This window comes from Orbicella franksi, chromosome 10 (assembly GCF_964199315.1).
Source record: "Orbicella franksi chromosome 10, jaOrbFran1.1, whole genome shotgun sequence".
Taxonomy (NCBI): Eukaryota; Metazoa; Cnidaria; class Anthozoa; order Scleractinia; family Merulinidae; genus Orbicella; species Orbicella franksi.
In genome coordinates, this window is record NC_138154.1 from 24,348,257 (window position 1) to 24,367,812 (window position 19,556).

At 38.9% G+C, this 19,556-nt stretch overlaps 1 protein-coding gene across 1 annotated transcript in view; it reads right to left on the minus strand.

The window, feature by feature from the left end:
* Window positions 1–19,556, minus strand: part of LOC145500665 (uncharacterized) — a 43,921-nt gene that overhangs the window by 18,343 nt on the left and 6,022 nt on the right. The window contains exons 6-23 of the mRNA XM_081480192.1: window positions 16,472–16,660; window positions 15,842–16,071; window positions 15,085–15,317; window positions 14,376–14,594; window positions 13,751–14,009; window positions 13,079–13,196; window positions 12,150–12,355; window positions 11,255–11,493; window positions 10,168–10,273; window positions 9,721–9,882; window positions 8,944–9,075; window positions 8,030–8,161; window positions 7,255–7,461; window positions 4,777–5,002; window positions 4,573–4,622; window positions 4,191–4,341; window positions 1,314–1,482; window positions 603–868 (exon numbers count right to left, since the gene is read on the minus strand). Of these exons, the coding sequence (XP_081336318.1) occupies window positions 603–868; window positions 1,314–1,482; window positions 4,191–4,341; window positions 4,573–4,622; window positions 4,777–5,002; window positions 7,255–7,461; window positions 8,030–8,161; window positions 8,944–9,075; window positions 9,721–9,882; window positions 10,168–10,273; window positions 11,255–11,493; window positions 12,150–12,355; window positions 13,079–13,196; window positions 13,751–14,009; window positions 14,376–14,594; window positions 15,085–15,317; window positions 15,842–16,071; window positions 16,472–16,660 (3,294 nt within the window). The remainder of the gene's footprint in view (window positions 1–602; window positions 869–1,313; window positions 1,483–4,190; window positions 4,342–4,572; window positions 4,623–4,776; window positions 5,003–7,254; window positions 7,462–8,029; window positions 8,162–8,943; window positions 9,076–9,720; window positions 9,883–10,167; window positions 10,274–11,254; window positions 11,494–12,149; window positions 12,356–13,078; window positions 13,197–13,750; window positions 14,010–14,375; window positions 14,595–15,084; window positions 15,318–15,841; window positions 16,072–16,471; window positions 16,661–19,556) is intronic.

Genomic DNA, 19,556 nt, shown 5'->3' on the forward strand with positions numbered 1-19,556 from the left:
TCTGTATTACGCGTATTGCGAAAAGTGTTCTAAATCAGCGTAATTTATAATGGTAATAGGACTGAGTGGAGTCCAATTCGGTCTGTAATCATACGAGTGATTAACAAAATCGGACGACCACGAAGCGGGTGTCTGATTTGTTAATCTCGCGAGTATGATTACAGACTGAATTGGAGGACGCGATGTCCTGTTACCAATTAATCATAACCATTACAATTTCCCACAATTTGAAAAAATAACTTTTAATAGTTATTTTTAAATATCATAATTAAGAATTTGGGAATAGCTTGCAAAATGGCTGTCAAGTTTCTTTCAAAACAGTCACCAGAAACTAAACCTCCACAATTTTACAAAGTCAGTCTCTTGAATTGGTTACTATAGTGACTGTCATCAATGTTGTAATCGGTGGATTTAGTGGAGAGGACTCATGATTGGCTCATGTAACTGTCCGATTACAGGTGTCCGATTATAGGCAACTGTCCGATTACACTGTCCGATACAACTTTGCAGATAAATTAGAGCAAAATACACCAGTTTATGCACCAATCACATTTGAGGAATTGATATTGTTATGGTTATATCGAGTTAATTTAGAATCGTACCTGACATTTCAAAGTCAGCAAACGGATTAGGAGAGTCGTAGTAATTCTTTTCTGTATCGGTCGGATTCTTGGGGTTCATCTTATCCTTGTACCACTCTGTAGATTTATCGGCCCCAGTCCTCAGACTTCCTACTGGATCTTTCAGGTTAAAACCCAGAGCAAGGTAAAGGCGCTTTCCAAATATGGTCAGGTCAACAGCTGCGTTGAAAATGAAGTTGCTGTTCCCTCCGTTTGCGTAGGCTGCCAAACCGAACTCGAATTTGATGCTGAGTTCAAATCAAAACCAAAACGATAAGATCACACGGTACAATACAATTAAATATAATCGAATACAACAAAATATTAACCTGATTATGTGCTCAAACTAGGTAGGAAAACTCAAAAATAAGAACCAAGCGTAAAACAAACGAAGTGAACGAACGAAAAAATAAATGAGCAAAACATACAAAAAAACCCCAGAGATCCAAGATATACAGTCAGAAAAGAAATGACAAAGAAAAAGATATACTAACAGACAAACATGCAGAGAGACAGAAAGACAGACAGACACATGGCAGGCTGACAGACAGACAGGCAACAGAAAGACGTGTCATAGACAGCTCACAGACGGATAGGTCGCAGACAAGTAGAAGCAGTTTGAGGGAAGAGCTCGTTGCGAGTTTAGTCGATGTCTTATTTGTACCATCAAGGCGAATAACCTGGTTTATTTACCTGTGGATTCTAAACAGCTGAGTCAGGATAAAGTTTATAGCCTTGCTAACCCAGTTACAAGCCATCTCAGTTAACTTCAAAAAGCCAACGGCTACGTCGAGTATGTTGCAGAGACCCTTCCCGATATGCTCTACGGCCTTACAAGATCCATAGCAGAGGTGAGACACCACTGAGGAAAAATATAAAAAAGAATTACTACTCAATGCCAAATTGTAAATACAAAGAATCTACAAAGTATCGAGAGTGTAAGGTTTTGGAAACTATAACTTGAACGTAGACAAGTTTTTGAGAGGTGATGTGGATGAAACCTGGAATCATTGGCCTGAACAATCGGTGCCATTTTGTTGATGGTCTTAATGGTGGCGTCTGGCTAAATGATGTTAAAATTGTTTTCACATATCACTGTGACTCCATCGAAAGCCACCGAGATGGACAGTCTTTTGCTAATACCTGAATCATATAATTACTTCTTTGTACTATTCCCTCACATTTCTAATGCATCCGTTTTGAGTTATTGATTTTAATGATGGATAATTAAGAACCCGAGGGTTTACTTTCTTTTCTGCGGCAATAAGCACGTTTTGTAAGCTTTGCTTTAGGTAGCATAATGTGTTCGAAAGCGGTGTTATGATCACCAAACGTTTTTCCGATCCATGCAAATGCCAACCGGGCTGAGTTAAAAAGAAAAGAAGATGATTAACTTTTCAACGAAGCAATAAAGAAATTCATGATTGAAAAACGTTACTCTGATTTAAAAAATGTAAAAATGTTAGTTAAAAATTTTTGTAAAAGTCCCAACGTTTCGGCTAAAACTTAAGCCTTCATCAGGGGAAAGGGACAAGGAATTTGTAAAAAGGCACGTTCTTATACTATGCAAATCAGCAAATCGGAGCTAATTATGTCCTGTTCCTTAGGGTTAAATTTAAAAATTCGTGCGGCAAATGCATGCCATCACCACGGTTCAGCGGATTCCTACAAGTGCATGCATTTGCCGCACGAATTTTTAAATTTAGCCCTAAGGGACAGGACATAATTAGCTCCGATTTGCTGATTTGCATAGTATAAGAACGTGCCTTTTTACAAATTCCTTGTCACTTTCGCCTGATGAAGGCTTAAGTTTTAGCCGAAACGTTGGGACTTTTACAAAAATTTTTACTAACATTTTTACATTTTTTAAACCAGAGTAACGTTTTTCAATCATGAATCAACCACCTGGTTACAGGGCCATTTTTTAACAAAAAAAATAAAGAAATGGTTCGTAGCCCATTACAAAAGCGTGAGAGGACTGGGACGAGTTTCTTATATTGATTAGAAATCTAAACATTTCAACTGCAATCAAAAGTTTACTAAATGAAAAGCTACCCAGTCAAGTTTGAGAGTTTTCAGCGATCAATTGTTCACATGAGAGCCTTGAAAAAGTTGCAAAATTCCATACAAACCCTTAAAATTTTGTGGCCTGTCTACCCAACCATAAGTAAAGTAAAGTAAAGTAAAATCCTTTATTTAAAACACAAAATTTCTGTTTTAGGTGATATTTGAAGAGCTATCATTTTGCCATTTTTCTCCTCTAAATACTTCTATTCTTTCTAAAGACTCAAATTTAGTTGGTCTTTCATTTGAATATCTTATTTTTTCAAACAAACGGATAACAACCATACTCTTTCCCAGTCCTCTCACGTTTTTGCAATGGGCTATGTTTAACGCGCATATATCGAGTTATGGATATGATGCACGCGGGAAGTTTGGAGAGCACAAAAGAAGCGTAAGAGTTGCTTGAGGCGATAGCCGAAAGCAACTCTCGCTTCTTGAGTGCTCTCCAAACTTTCCAAGTGCATCCATAACTCGATATACGCACAGCTAAATGCATGAACCAATTCTTTTATAGCATGGCGACAACAACTTCGGCGTTAAAATATGTTTAATTTGTGATTGACTAAGAAGTTCTCCCAGTGCGCGGTGAAGGGAAGCAAAGGTCATTAGGATCCTAACACGCTATAATCAATTGAGCAACGGTTGAACGAAAACGCTTAACCTGGTTTCTAAAATTGTCAGTGAAGAATTAGCTTCTTTGAATTAATTATAATGAAAATCTAGGCAAACAAAGTCAAAATACACAATGAAAATGTAGACAAACAAAGTCAAAATACCCAAGTTAAGGTAAACATCTTAGCTTGGCAAAAGTCAAAGGCTCGAAGTAGAGTTTGGATCGTTCAGAAAAATCTTCACATTGCCGAAACTTAAACAAAAGGAACTTGTACTAAACTCGACGCAAATTTTGTAGCTAAATTGAAACTGCACACGTCATCTTATATAGGCACGGCCGTGCGTACATAGAGATTTCGTTCATGATGGCTCAATAGGCGAATCTTTGCTGACGTCATTGTTTACATTTTGCCTCATTAACATACGACTTTGCGCAAAGAAGGCATCATGCTAGACACGATTTTACTAAAAAAACTTGGAGCTTGTGAAATCTAGTAAGTGGTGAAATTTTTGGCTCTTTGGGTGTAATATTCGATGACAAATTGGCTTTCAAAAACATCAAAATTTCTGTGTGGCAAAAGCGCTAATGAGCTCATACATTCTTTGTAAAATTTTGAGCTTTTAAACCCTCGTCGCGCAAAAGTATTCAATACATCGCACTCAAATTCCTTGGGACAGTTAATCGTGCTGTGCCCTTTCAATATTCAGTATTAATCTCTCTGTAGCTCCACCAGAAACTGTATCGCTTATGGTAATGAGGCAAATATTGTAAACAAAGATTCTCTTATACGAATTAAATAGGACTAGCGCGCGCGGGGGCGCTATGTGATAATGCCGATTCGGTTTATGCCGTATGATGGGTGTGACGCAAATCATCCTAACTTATATACTGACCTTTGCAGCCTCCTCCCACAAGACCTTCGCATATAAGTTTGCTGATAAATCGACGTTTACGTATGTGAAGGGCAAAGTCCTCATTGCGCATGTCTTGTAGTTCTCTTCTCTTTCTCCAACCCTTAAAAAATTTCTTGATCGCTTTTCCAACCTGTTAAGGACACATAGGTTATTACATATTTGAAGTTTAATTTCGTCTTCACATATTGCACCCCTGTTATCAGTATCGAAAGTTTAAGGAAAAAGAGATTTGTCGTTTAAGCATACAACGATTAACTGATTAATTTTTTCGTGGCAACCACCTTGACAATGGCGACAGCCTTAATGCAATTTATTCATATATGTGGTGCGTGATTTGTAAAATTACGCCATGACCGCTTACCGGAGCTAAAGCTTTCCCGATCTTCTTAAAAGTCTTTTTGATCCATTTTCCTGGAAGGAGAACATAATTTGGTCAGACTGAGACAGGAACAATTTGCAAACGGTTTTATTATCTAACTGTGATAAACTTTAAACGTCACCTTCTGTCGGGAGAAAGAGAGAAAAGAAAATACAATTTTAATAGTACAGACCAACTTTGACTTACCAGCAGCATTGACCACGCCACCAATCCACTTGCCAGCGGCATCCAAAAATCCTTTACAATTACGCTCCGCTTGAGCGCACTTGAGCTTTTTACAGTTATCACATTTGAGTGCCATCTTCCTTTTGCAGTTTTCCTTTTCTCTGATTACGGCATTTCGTGCATCTGAAAGCCTCCTCTGCGCCTCATCAAAAGCCCCTTTGACGGCTTTGGCAGCGGCGTCTAGAGCCTGGAAAAGAGTAGTTGGAAAAAATTGGAAAAGATGCAATTTGTATTGGTAATCAAATGGTAACGAGTGAAATTAGGAAATAATTTTACGGCGTTTGACGAAATTCCAGTAATTTCCAGAGCCTTTAGGCGAGGGAAATTATCAGTAGTTTGACAAAACACGAGTGAAATTATTTGTTGATTTCACGAGTATACTATTTGATTACCTTTTAACTCATTTTCGTCTACCTAAGAAAATGGGCGTGGAAAAGGTCATAAGGTTATTCATTAATATCTCAGCAAATATTTACAGGAGAATAATCTACTATATCTCATTTAAAAGAGCATAAAAAATACTCTCTTGAAAAAAAAAGTTTTCCTTCATGGAAGCTAGTAGTAATTTTTAAACAATTTAAAGAAATCAAACTTCACAAAAAAAAAGGAAAAAATGTAAAAAAATATTTAAAAAATGTATTTCCACTCCACTGGTCAAATTTGATGTAGAAATAACTAATTTCCTTAATTTATCAGCAAACATATCCCGAAAACAGAGCGAAAAACCATCGAAACCGAAATTTTTCAGAATATTTTTTTTTATCTAATTAAAAATCTCGCATTTCCGTCACCATGGCAACAGCCAGTTGAATATTAACTCGAATCGAGTTACGTGTCTTTTCGAAAAGTGTGTTTACTCAACAAAACGAAGCTTTTTTCCAAAGTTCCTGAGCTCTACGATCCCAAAAACGATTCAAGACACATAATTCAAGAATTATTTGAGATTGCAAACGGAAAAACGGCGGTCCGAAGGGAATTTAGTCGCATTTGAACAACATGCGTGGATTTGAGTAGCACATGGCGAAGGTCATGCAAGCTCACTTACCTAAAATTTTCGCTTCTAATTTCTTGCTAACCGTAAAATTACATTCGTATTTACTTCAAATACCTTTAGGAATGTTGTCCGCTTCCGAAAACATCTTCAGGACGTTGAAATCATGGACATTGCTCGCTCAACAAAACGCCGCCATTTTGACTTAAAATTGGGTGATTTCGCAATGTCGTCATGTAAGCCACATTGAAGCATTCCACGTGAAACTAGCCATGTGCTTAGGTAATTATCTCTAGTTTTATGTCTCCAAATTTCAGGGGAAACGATAATAATCCGATTTTTTTAGAATTTTTTTAGTCATCAATCCTGAAGTATTGAAATTTATAGAGCCGGACGGGGAAGATAATATCATGGCTGACAAATTACACTTACAATCGTGGGTTTTTGACATGTTTATTGTATCGAGAAATTTCGCGCCAAACCTTGCCATGACAATTTTGTAATTTCACTGTCACATGTGAAACTATAAATTAACGCTGCAATTTCGCATCAAAATTAACGAGTAATTTGTCACCCGTTATATTATGACAGGTTTGAATTACTTTGGCCTAGAAAACCTAATTTTTAAAACACGAGCTTCATTACGGATGCCTCATTTTAACTACATTTATCCTGATTTCTCAGTTTTAGTTTATTGCCACTGTGGTTTTCCTACTTCATCGAGCTCAGGAAATCTATGGGTATAGATTTCAAACAAAGTATTACACTATTATTATAACTATTGAAATATCAGTTTCTGATATATCGAATATTAAGAGAATTTAAATTTTCAACCAACCATTTACATGAACACATTTTTACCTAGTCGTCGTACTTTCTTACAATAAAGTGTTTAAGCAAGCAACCGGAACGATGATCCTGCTGGTAAACGTTGGATCACTAGTGATCTAATCGGCTTCACTTATAAAATAAAGAATACAAAAGCAAAAACCGACACAACGTAAGATGATTTCTTGAAGGTGTACTTACAATAGATAATTTTACAGTTGTCTGCTCGGTGACCTGGCCTTTGCATGGCAGCGAGGCTGGAGGTGACCTTGCTTTGAAACAGACCTCTTTGCATTTGCCATGTAAATGCACGTAGTATTAGAACAATTTGATTTACACAACAAAAGCAGTGATGTCTGTATCAAAACAAGGCCTCCTCCAGCCTCGCTGCCATTCAAAGGCCAGGTCACTGAGAAGACAACTGCAAATGGTCTATTGGCTAGTGATATTTTTCAGTCAGTGGTCTTCCGATGCGGAGCTATTACCTTCTGGTATTTTTCCTTAATGAACTTTTATTAGGAAACGCTTTTCGAATCAACGTAATTCACGCACAGTAGAATACAAAGTAACATACATTCTTTAGTAACTAGATAGTATGCACGTTGTATTATCTTTCTTACATTGTTTATTCCACTCAAGTCCACTGTAACCCTGACGTAAAACTGAGCGCCAACGAAACTCAAGCTATAACTTGCAGACACAAACAACTCAGCCTTTATGAGGCCCAGGAAATTCCCTCGGATCAGCAACTCCATCCTTTCCATTGTCAAGTTCAACCGGCAATAAGTTGAAATCCCAAGAAGCTCCGTGTACCCTTCGATGTATGCCTATGACGAAAATATCCCGTTGCACACTAGGAATAGTTGTATTGACAAGAGAGTGCTATACAGAAGGACGCACGTTTTTACGTGGCAAAGACTTAATGATACATCTCATTTAGTTTATCTTATTATGTCGTCATGTATTCATACCAATTTTCATGTAGCCTCCCCCGCTCTCTGAGGAACTCTTACATTGTTCGAGGTCCACTGTTTGTTCCCTTGAGCCGGAAGGATTTTTAAACCCGGTACTTAAAAGTACTCGTAGGGTGACGATTTCAACACCTTAATCTAGGAATGGGTGTATAGAATGATGACTGTTAAGATATGGAATGGGTAAGGTTACTAGTCCCTTTCGACTCAGAGAAACCACGTAGTGTAGCCTTCGAATTCCCTGGCAAAATATAAAATATGTCAAAAAAAGCAAGCTTCCTTGGATTTTCTTGCTCAAATCTGACCATTTAAACTTAGGAAATGTCTTCGAATTTATTGGTTCTGCCTTATTGGAAGACTGTGGACTCTGAAGACAGACTTCACGGCATTACTGAGACTTACTGTAATTTTTATACATACTTACCTCGATGAAGATGGGAGTCTTTCTAGCATCAACGTAGAACCAAGGACCCAAATCTTGCTGGCTAGGGCTGCGCACGATTTTTAAAATGTTCAGAAGTTTTATTGGATCTGGTTTCAAGTCCACGAATATTGCCTGCAAAAGATTTTCCATTCAATGACAAAGTAATTCTCAAGAAATTAAGCCGCGCGCCCCTGCTTCCCTTTCAGCAGCTGACTCCCAGTCAATTGTTCTCAAAAACCGCGGTTTTATATTGTGCAGGTAAATAATAAACACACAAAAGTCAATAAAGCCAGCCTTGCAGCCAAGATCTGATTACTGAAGTCCTGAAGTACTTTTGGACGTCAGCTTCATGTGCATTGCGTGTGTGTTAATGTGCGTCAGCCAGTATCTCGACTGGAAAAGAATCAACGTCATAGCCGAATCAGACCTATGTGGTATGTCAAGCATCCAAATAATTCTTGTTTAGTCTGCGAATTACGGCGCCACATGAAGGCAAAATTATATCAAACATCTCAAGTTCGCTATCTTATGATTAAAATTTTTGACTGAAAGCTTCCAAGAAATGTTCCACGTTGATTCGAGAAATTAATAAATAAAACTTACGAATGCATAAGCTGTGAAGGTTTCTGCTTATCATTGATCCATGTCGATGTTGTACAGAGTTGCAAAAGATATCAAAAATGTTTGATCACCGTCCAAATGAACAAAATGCTTTTACAGTGTTTGAACAAACACGGAAATTAACCATGATCAAACACGATCAAACAAGGTGTCCAAACCTCAAAATGTTTGGTCACCAAACAGTGCTTGATCGTGTTTGTTCGCCAAACATTTCCTGTTTGCACAGGGCTTACGATTAACCTGGAACAGTTCCTGATAAATGAAATCGAAGTCAAACTTTTAATTCCCCTCACCACATCTGACAACTTGACGTGGGCGAAAATTGACCAACCCAAAATGTTGACTCGTCCTTTGATCATGAAACCCTTGTAGATGTACGGGCCACCAGCAATACGTAAATCAACGTTGTCTGTAGCGTATGAGCCCTGCGATAAAGATAAATTCTTCTGATTAAATTGAACTACTACTTTTATTCTGTAAAGAAAACAATCAAAACAAATTAACGAGATCAACAAAATAAAAATATTCAGTTCGCTTAAGTTCGTAAACTAACGATAAAGCGACTCGGACAAGTTCGCACCGCACACAAAGCGACAGACAGCTCAGGTGATTTTGTTACGTGACTCTTCTCCATACGCAAGCTTCTAACTGGACATCATTCGCCAGTTGAGCCTGGACAAGCCACAGTTTGTATGTTTGGCGCCTGGCAGAATTGCCAGAGCACGTGGCTTACTATACATGCATGACTTAATTTTATCTCGAGTTTACAGAGTAGTAAGAAGCTAATATCTTCGATATCTTAATCAAGAATCTGAAAATGAAGCTGTTAAGGGTCAACAGTTTCTTTACTTTTCCCATGTTCGTAAATTGTTCTCGAACGAATTCTGTTCTCCAAGAGGTCTCCTTCGATAACCCCCGATCAGAGCCGAGATTCCGGCCCAAGAGATATCTTGTTCAGTTTGTTGTAAAAGGTCAAGAGAAGCTTAGAGTTAGTCAAAAGTATTGGAGGAAATTAAAAGGGGATATCATAGATTTAAAGCTTTTCCCTAATCACGAATCGCAACACTTACCGCAGCGCCCTCTGGGAAGCCTGTCTGTGCTATTGGAGGTGGAAGCGGGAATTTGAATCCCAGAAGTCTAAAAATTTTTCCAAGGGTCAATGCTGTCATGTCAGCGTAGAAGAACTGGGGCTTTCCAACACCAAAATAGCCACTGCCACCAAAACAGTGACCCTAAAGAACAACAGCAGTAAATTACTCATGTTTCATGTGTCACAAGAAAGCTACAATCGATATCTGTATCAAGAGATCTGAAAAGGCATTGCACAACTTAGAAACTCCCGGATGTTCTCACCCTTAGCCGCGACGAATGTTTTCTCTAAGAGGAAAAGTAAAGGCACGCCAATATCGAATTGCATATCATTGACTGGCAAAATAATAGCAAGAAATCACCATTGAATTTTATTCTTTATGCGAGAGTCATAGGCCGTCAAGACCTGTGACAAATTTAAAACTCACGTCATTATTAAAGTCTGCTGGTATTAGACAGTCATATCCAAATTCGATTCGCATTCCAAACTGCACACCAGTGATGGGTATAGGCGCTCCAACTTTATACGTCAAACTGAAGTTAAGAAAGGGTATTAGTTAGGGACACAGCAATTTTAAACGTACCGTAAATACTAACGATGCAAAAATAATTATAAGATAACAATAAGATCTCACGATGATTAAAGTAAAATCGAAACGTAGATCAGCGTTTTAGCTTTGCTTTATTGGTGGTATCGATATATTTCCTTACCGCACCCAAATTCGCAATTAGCCAGTCAGAAGCTGTATCTACTGTCCTGATATTCTGCGATATTAGGTCACTGACCTGATGCTCACTTGGCCGATCGAATAAATACCGATAAATACCTAATCGTACCTTTTTTTGGTGCGCTTCGGCGTCATATCAGGCTTGTTTGGTCTCGCCAAAATATGAAACATGGCTCGACTAATCCCGCCTGATATACGGCCGCAGCGTACCAAAAAGGTACGATTAGATATAAGTATTCTATTGGGGGGAAAGCTATTTTGTTTTGACAGATCTGGTCAAGCAACTGTTTCTGACAGATCCTAGCTAGGGCGTTGATTTAACAAAGGAATGTTTTTCTTCACAGTAAGAATGATAGCTTAAGCAAATGGAGTAGGTTTCCTGTTAATCATCGTTCCATATCGGAATAAACCTGGGTTACATATAGGTTTTCCATAATGCTCGCACTGCAAGCAGTCCCTCCGTCTGCGGATCCAGAGCGCTCTGGCAGAGGGAACGGAAGTGACCTCCATTCCCGCATACAGTTTAGTGCACTCTGTAAGACTGCCCGACTTGATCTCTGGTTCATCGTTATATTCATGCCTATCACTGTCGCCTTCTGAAAGTTCTGAAAGCACAAAGAAAGCTGAACAGCCCGACCAACGGCCGTCAAGTTGGCCGCTTTCCTCGCATCTTGTGTTTGTGGAGAAAGTACATAAATTAAAAATAACTGTTCCATTAGAACCGGATCAATCGGGCCAGTCTAGCTAGACAATTGGGCTCAGTAGAACATGTTACTATAACTCCTACCCGAGGTAAATGTTCCCGATGCCAAGGAATGGTATGAAGTAAGCTTTCCGCCAAATTCCGCGCATGCCAAGTTTTCCTGCGACTTGCTGTTCCGTGAAATCGTATTCTAACACACCGAATAGGAACAGTTCGCTGTTAGGAGCTCTGATGCCGTCACGATAAATTTCTCCATTTACCGGGACTTTGATATCTGCACGGAATCCCATCTTGATATGTTTATGCGTCGCATTCCAATCAGCCTGGTCAGGAAGTAGAAAGAATAAACAGTATACTTAACAGTTATTTACTTCCTCAGTCCATGCCCGGAAATCGATACCAACCTACAAATTTTAGCAAGATATCAGTAAGAGGTGAGATCAGTCATATTTATAAATCTGAGTGATCTCACCTTTTACTGATATCAGTGCACACCGAAGCTGAAAGTGAAAACTAAATGCTGAAACCACATATTCTACGACTTCCCAGGACGAAGAACAGCTAGAACTTTGGTCTTTGCCCTTTTCAGACGTTATAATACTGCGGCAGTTTTATTTCAGTTACCCCGTGACGGGCATTTTTGAAACTTTTACAGCTCGCTTTCTTTAACTAAAATTTCCCCTCGAATACCGAGAAACTACTAAGCACCAAACTGTCAGTTTTCGTGGGCGGAATGTTGCCGAAAATTACTGATGAAAGGCCCATCCTTTTGGTCTATCTTTGCGGAAACAATCAGAATGTTCCTTTTAATATTGACCAGTTTACAACACAAATAACATCGTGTAACTTTCCTTAAACGAAATAAAACAGAGAAGGAAAAATGTGTTGGAAATAAATTATCCAAGTGCATACATCACTTTTAGAGTCAAGGAAAACAGGAAATGGTTTACAACAAACGATTGCCTTTCTAGCAGCTTACCTCGACATAGAGCTCAAGCTTGTGAAAGTACAACCCATCAAAAATACGAACATTAGCAAATCCTGTGGCGACTCGGATTTTCTTCCATTGAAATTGACCCGTAATGTACCACTTGACTGTTGGCCCTACAATCATCTTGACAATTTCACAGAATTTGTTGCCTTTGCAGTCTTTTGGCAAAACGATTTGAGCTGCAGCAAAGATTCCTGCAAATAAAAGCAGTTGATAACGAAAACATCTGGAATTATTATTATTATTTTTTTATTGTGGTGATTAATAGCAGTAGATACGTGCAATTGAACTTGCGTGAGGTCAGTAGTGAAGAAATCTTGGTATTCCTGACGATCCATGCGTGAGATCTGAAGTGAAGCTGAATGTTGATCGGGTTTCTTGACGATCTACATATTTTCGCAATATGGATCGATGTTCATTGAATCTTTTACAGATTTGGTTAATTAATACACGTATACAAGTGCAAACGCGTGTCACAACCACTTCAGCACTTGAAATCATTTTTAGACAAGCAGGAATAGAAAAATGTTTCTACGAGATAGAAAATGCTTTTCATCTGTTGAATGTTCCAGTGTTTTTTGTAATTTATTGGAAATACCGAGATGCTGAAATATGCTTAAGTGGATTTTCAAGTCCTCCAATTTTGGTAAAAAGCTTTTTCCTAGGGTAATTTAATTTTTAATTTTTCTTTAGTTTTGTTGATTTTTCTTTCGGGTGTTTAGGTGTTTGTTTGTTCGCTCGTTCGATCATTCTTTCATTCTTTCGTGCTTTTTTCTCTTGTTTGTTTGCTTGTTTGTTCTTTCGTTCGTTTGTTTGTTTGTTGTATTTTTTTGCTTGTTGTTGTTTGTTTGTTCGTTTGTTTTGTGTTTTGGATTCCTTTTCCGTAGACTGAGTAGGTTTCCGTAAGTTACACTCACCTTGGGGAATCTCAGTGGTGATAAAACTATGCAGCGGCTCTTTGGAAAACTTGGTTTCAGCATCCACAAATAGTTGCTGAAATCCTAAGGAATCGGGAGGTTGAAAGGACACGCCAATCTGAATTTTAAGATGAAGTGAAAATTGTTAGTAGAACTGCTATTCCCAACTGGGAGTCCAAATAAAAGGAACAGAGAGGATCAGGAAAATTCTTAGTGAGGGTTTTCTCAAATCTCAAATTAAATCCTTATCACTAATATATTCAATTTGCACATGGCGAGACTCAGAAGTGATTCAAAGATTCAAGTCTGACACATATTACTTTCAACTTGAAATGCTTGACAGCATTTTTCTTTTTGTTTGTTCAGTTGCCACTCTGAAAGATGTAGTATCACAAAAAGAGAAGATTGCCTTATTCTTTTATTCTACTACCACTTTTTGTAGTCTATTTAGACTAGATGATGTTATGATAGCTATCGTTAGATGCAAATTTACAGATGCATGCTCCCATGCATTCTTCAGAAGGTCGGCACTTTCGGCAATTACGTAAAAAACACACCGTGAACACCTATCCCCAACCTTGGGGTGCGGCAGTGGCTATTTTATAAAGGAAACGTACGTAATGAAAAAGCACAAAAAAAACCAACCAAACAAAAAAAATACCCATTTTATACCTCTAACTCTAGTCCGAGTTTGTCCAGGAAATCGACTCCGATGCCAGACAGTTTTTCCGCTACTTTTCCAAATGACTCCCGATCAAACACAAAACCGACAGCAAAAGTAATTCTTGCAAATCTGATTCCTGTCAAAATCTCGACATGAATAGGTACACCACCAACATCAATCGAGGCTGTGAATCTGAAGACGCCATTCTTCTCCAGTTTCCGCAGAAGTTGCGCAGGCTTCATGGTAAAATCCCAGAGACCTATTCCTCTGCGAATGGAATCAGTTTGTCACTCAATTCTCAATTTTGCAAGAGTGGCCAAAAACCTATTTCTCGTTACAATCAAAATACAAGCTTAATATAGAAGAGTAAAGAAATTCATCAGCTAGTGGGTGTGTTAAGTTCCTACCCATGAGAAAGAGTAAACATCTCATTAACAAATTAAAATAACAAATGCTTCCAGGAGCGAGCTTAGCTGGAATCTACTGGCTGTCAAGCTCTGAAAAGGAAACGCTGTGGCTGGGAATTACTAGTTTATTCCTTTTTCGATGAAAAAGACGTGTCTCAGTTTAAATTATTATTACTATTGTTTTGCAAACACCATAAAAATGTTAAATTTTTAATTACCAACTTACTTCAACGCATTTACGAAGAAATCAGGCAAGGAGACGGGATCTAAACCAAACGACGCCATTAGGTCTGTAAACGTAGCAGAAGGAGCATTGCCTGTGGCGTACACTCCGCCACTGATTACGTCCTTCTTAACCTCCGTCTTGAACAAAGTTCCTGTTTTGAGATAGTAATCCCCCTTGGCTTTAAACGTCTGGGAATTTCCCTCGGTGTAGTAAGAGAACCTAAAATAGGATAAAAAGGTCAAACAAACGTATCTCTTTGTTTCTTTGTTTGTTTTTTGTCTGTTTGCTGGTGAATTTTTGTTTGTTTCTTTTGCTTATTTATATCGTTGATAACATGTTTGGTCCTGCTTTTGTGTGTGATGAGATGGAAGGGAGGGGGGGGGGGGTGGTGGCTAGAAATCCCCCACGGGGAACATAACCCCTATAATATGAAAACGAGAATGTATGTCGAAAATATTCAGATGATCCCGTTTCAGAATCATTTTGGAAACGTAGCTAATTTACGATTTGTTCTCCCAGGGGTTCATATTCAAAAATATTTTATGCTCAATTGTAAGTGACATTATCCTCGAAGAGATCCAACTCTGTCAAAAACATTGCTAAATTTCAGTTTTATGTTGTGACAATGATATGCAGATTCCTTTTGGGGATACTCATAGCTAAAGGTATACATCCATAGATACAAAATTACAGCGCATGCTAATCTCACCTAACATTCTTCATAACGTATCCGGTTAGTGGCACATACTCATCGGAATTTGCGCACTGGAACTCGTACTTTCTGAGAGCTTGTGACTCATCAATCCAGATGGTAAACGCGGGAACATTCTCAGTTAAGGCAGGTTTGGTCCACTCTGGTAAAGCATCGATCTTCGTATAGTAAGTTGCCTTGTTGGTTACGACTTTGTTGATGGTCAGTGGATCGATTATCTCAAAACATACCTAGACAAAAGCACAGAAATGTACGTTGGAATTTATGAAATTCACCAACGGATTATCAATTACATGGCATTGCTTCCCTTAATATCTAGGACAGACAAACCGTGCCATTGGTATTAAGTTCTAAACCTCAGATAACGACCATCTTTAATTTCCGATTGGTTTACTCAGTTAACCTTGTTGTTTCGTTTGTTTGTTTGTTCGGTTTTTTTATTTTATTTTTTTGTATCTTTTATAATACCTCGTTTGACTGTATATGGAAAATGAATGCAGCAAAAAAATTGTTTTTGTTGCTTGTTGTCGCGGGTGCTATATGTGAGTCAACAAAATATATGAAGTTAGTAGCCAATCCAAATAGTCTCTTCCAATGGGTAAGATCGATCTGCTAGATAACAAACTCAGAGTCTTTCTTTCATAATCATGGTTGAAAACTCTCAGGCAACCCTAACCCTAACCCTAACCCTGTTGAAGTAGTTGCACTGTAATTCTTAACTGTTACCATATTAAAAGTCACGTGAACCACAGACCTTTGTTAGCTGCTTTTGTCCATAATCATCTTTATCATCAGGAACCATTTGAACGGCAAACCATCCGCTTTCCAACTCAGTTCTCATAAAATTAAAGTTTGAATACACCGCATAGGGAATGTCGTTTTTATAAGCTCCAGTAGCTGAGAACTTTTCGGCTGCACTACACTCGGTAGCAATCCAGGATTTAGGATCAGTAGCAGTTTTGTCGGGTTTGTTCGGCTGGTAGGCTAAAAGGCAAGAATTTTACAATGTACAATAAATAACAATAAATCATTTCGTTAAGCTTTTGAGCACGACAGTGATTCCAAAGCGAAAGCAGCCATAGACTATGGCAGCTATTGTTTTGCTCAGTGTATGAGAGCGCCGAGATTAACCATTAATTTGCCTCAAAAAAGCAGGAGCAAAATCGAGCGAAATACTTGTTTGTGCGCTTCAAGCTCTGACCGCCTAGTTACAGTAAAAGCGTTTGTGTAACTTGGTCAGTTGTTATAACTTAGTTTTGCTTCAGATCGCCAGCAGATAACATGATTTTCGCACTTAGTTTCAAGGGACGTAAATCACATTATTTGTGTTCGGGTCCCTAAAAAAGGAAGTAATTGTAAGCTCTTTGGGTCCTTAATTCCTTACTAGTACATCCATCTTCCAGCGTGGGACAGATGCGCTCTTCTTCAGCCACCCCAGCACATTCATCACCGCCATTTGCTGGAGGAGGATTGGTACAGGTTCTGGTTCGTTTCTTTGAGCCTTGAAGACAGTAGGTTGGCTCTGAGCATGCGCTCCAAGATGAATACGTTGACCAACCTCCGTCTATAGCACCTGGAAATATGTAAAATTTCATAACATCGTTGTCTAGATTTAATGTTGTGACACAGGAATCGTCCTGGCGACACTGCCTGCAGGCTTGCCAGTTTTTTTGAAAAAAAAAACCGTGCCAATGTGATTTTTTTCCTGATTAGCAAAAACGCAAACTCTTGTATACTAGTAGACTTCAAATAAACTAAATTGTTCTCTTATGAGTAATCCGTGTCCTAGTTTAATGTACACTTTGTTTGTCACTTGCCCGTACAATCTTCAGACCTTTGGTGGGGATATATTTGACAACATGACAAAAACCAAATTATTTAAGATTTGACTTCAATCGGGAAATATTGTTACTATTGGCCTCATCAAACATAACTTTAACAAGTGATAACGGCTGCTTCTTTTCATTTGGGTGTGGTAGGAAAGAGAAAAAAAGAAAGCAGCTGTCATTAATAGGAAAAAAGAAACTGCTCGCAAGGGAACATTAGCAGCGGACAGCTTTCCGATGGAATTCCGGAACTTTTGCTGACTATCAAAAACTTTAAGAATGGCTGACTGTTAGGATCGAGAAACGCCAGTCAACGTCCCATTTGACAAATCGCTCATACTTTGCCCAAAGATACCCTTAGGTGACCTAATTCTAAAAATCATATTTAAAGGTTCCAATGAATTTTTATTTTTCAGAAATTCGCGAAAATTTGAAAGCGCGGTCAAAGTGCGGTTTTTCGTGTAATAAAATGACCGAAATAAGATGCGAGGACGAAGCGCTGCTTAAGTCTTAAAATAAACTCAATTGACTTCAAACCTCACACAAATGTGGACAACCACTCTAATTTATTTCTCGCTTTAAACTAATCCGAGATATGTTGATATAGTGGTTTTCCGAACCATTTTAAAATCAACTAAGAAGCGTGTGAAAAATAACGGCAAAATATAGGTCATGTTTAACAGCATAAAAATGCATCTGGTACTTCACTTTCCGATTATTTTACTTTACAGCCTTAAAATATCATTATTAAAGATATACCATGCCAAGTTTCATGCTCGAACTCGCAGTATTTCCCTTTGTGAAAAACGAAAATCTACGTCAATGTGTTGGGGCAAATAACACAATAATTATGCACGAACCAGAGACAAATCAATTTCAATGGCGAAAGTAAAGGGCTATCATTAATTACAATCCCGTCAATTCACTGCTATCAGTAGAAAAATAATGTCCACTGCATAAAAACTGCTTTTAGACGTTTTCGAACCATCGCGCGTTAACTTTGTTTAATTTCCTGTCCGCCGTCATGTCTAGTTTGTCATCGCGTGTATTTCCTTAATGTAAACAACACCTGAATGGTTGTCATAACAAACGCAAGAGATTTCCTGGAACCTTAATGTTTTCGATTCACCAAAACGCTTTAAGTTCGTTAAGACACAATAATGGGTCGACTTGGAATGCTGTTTAGCATCAAGGACGTTAAAGGACTGTAAATTAACCGAGTTGAAATATCTTGAAGCAAATCAAATTCGCGCCCTTATTCTAATTTGGTAAACAGCCGATCTCCGTTCAAGTTCATGAAGTCGAGAGGTTAATCCGGCAATGTATTACCGGTACAACAACAAAATCAAACCGAGGTCATCAAAAGTGTAAGTTTAAAAGTGTAGTGGCAAGTCCCAAATAAATTTCGCCTATATAAATTGGAAACAAGAAGTGAAACGGTCTGACCCGAAACAAATAACCAAAATATTAATACGACTAATTTAATCCGAAAATGTTGCAGAGAACATTGTTGCACATTGTAACTTAGTGTTGTCCAACACGCAGTCGGTCTGGTTGTAATGTTAATCGTATTTGAGAGAATCTCAAGTTTTCTTTGGACACATACTGGGGTTACATACTACTAGATGGGCGTGGCCGGGAGCCACGAGTCAAGTCAGTCAATTTGCCATGCTTAACCGAGAAGAGTGATAGTGAACCACTAGTGGAAGGACCGCAGATTGTCCCGACGCTTTATCCTAATAGGTCTCTGTATTATTCTAATGAACTGATGCTGAGCTCGCTCCAGGGGGCGGTGAGATGAAAGACCCAGGGAACGAGGTTGAAACGATTCGGCCGTTATTTTTTCCTCTAAAGTGTGTTCCTCCTCTACTCCCTCCCCTTCTCTACAAAAATTTAACGATCCTCCCCCCCTCCCCACCCCCTCCAAAAGAGATGTTTGCTAAATACCGAAGAAGCCAAACACCGACAGCTCCTAAGAATACTTCCGCCAAGTGCAGTTGTTAGTAAAATACTTCAGAAGCGCCGAGTATGGAGCTTTTCCGCGCACGAGTGGGGGAGGTATATCTAGTCCCATGTCTTCGCACCCGCACGGTAGCATAGACAGTTTCAAAGTTCTCTAGGCCACCCTCCATCGCCAAGGCACAGGGGTCTTGCTGGTCGTATACCAAAGGATGCTGAAACTTGAGTATTTCTACAACTTCCTTTGCCTGACTAAAATTGCTCTCCTCTTCAGATACCCAAACCTTTTTTTAAAGCAACAAGGGCTTCTTGGTGACCTATTGTGGCTTTGGGTTAAGCGCCAACGCTTGCTCTAAGCAGGGTTTGTAGCACATTTTGGCTAAGTCCATAAGGGAATATCTCTCTAGGGACTGGGTACATTTCTTCAGGGACAAGTGCCTCTCTAAAATAGACAGCCTATAAAAGACACGAATGCAGCGGCCTTGAAGACATTAATACACCCCTACCGTACATGGTTAATATCCATGGAAACCTCAGCAGACGCTTCCTCGGTCACACCCGTGGATAATGGCACTGATGTTAAGGTCGCAGTCACTCTTCTCGGTTAAGCATGGCGAGTTGACCGACTTGACCCGTGGCTCTCGGGCACGCCCATCTAGTAGTATGTAACCCCAGTATGTGTCC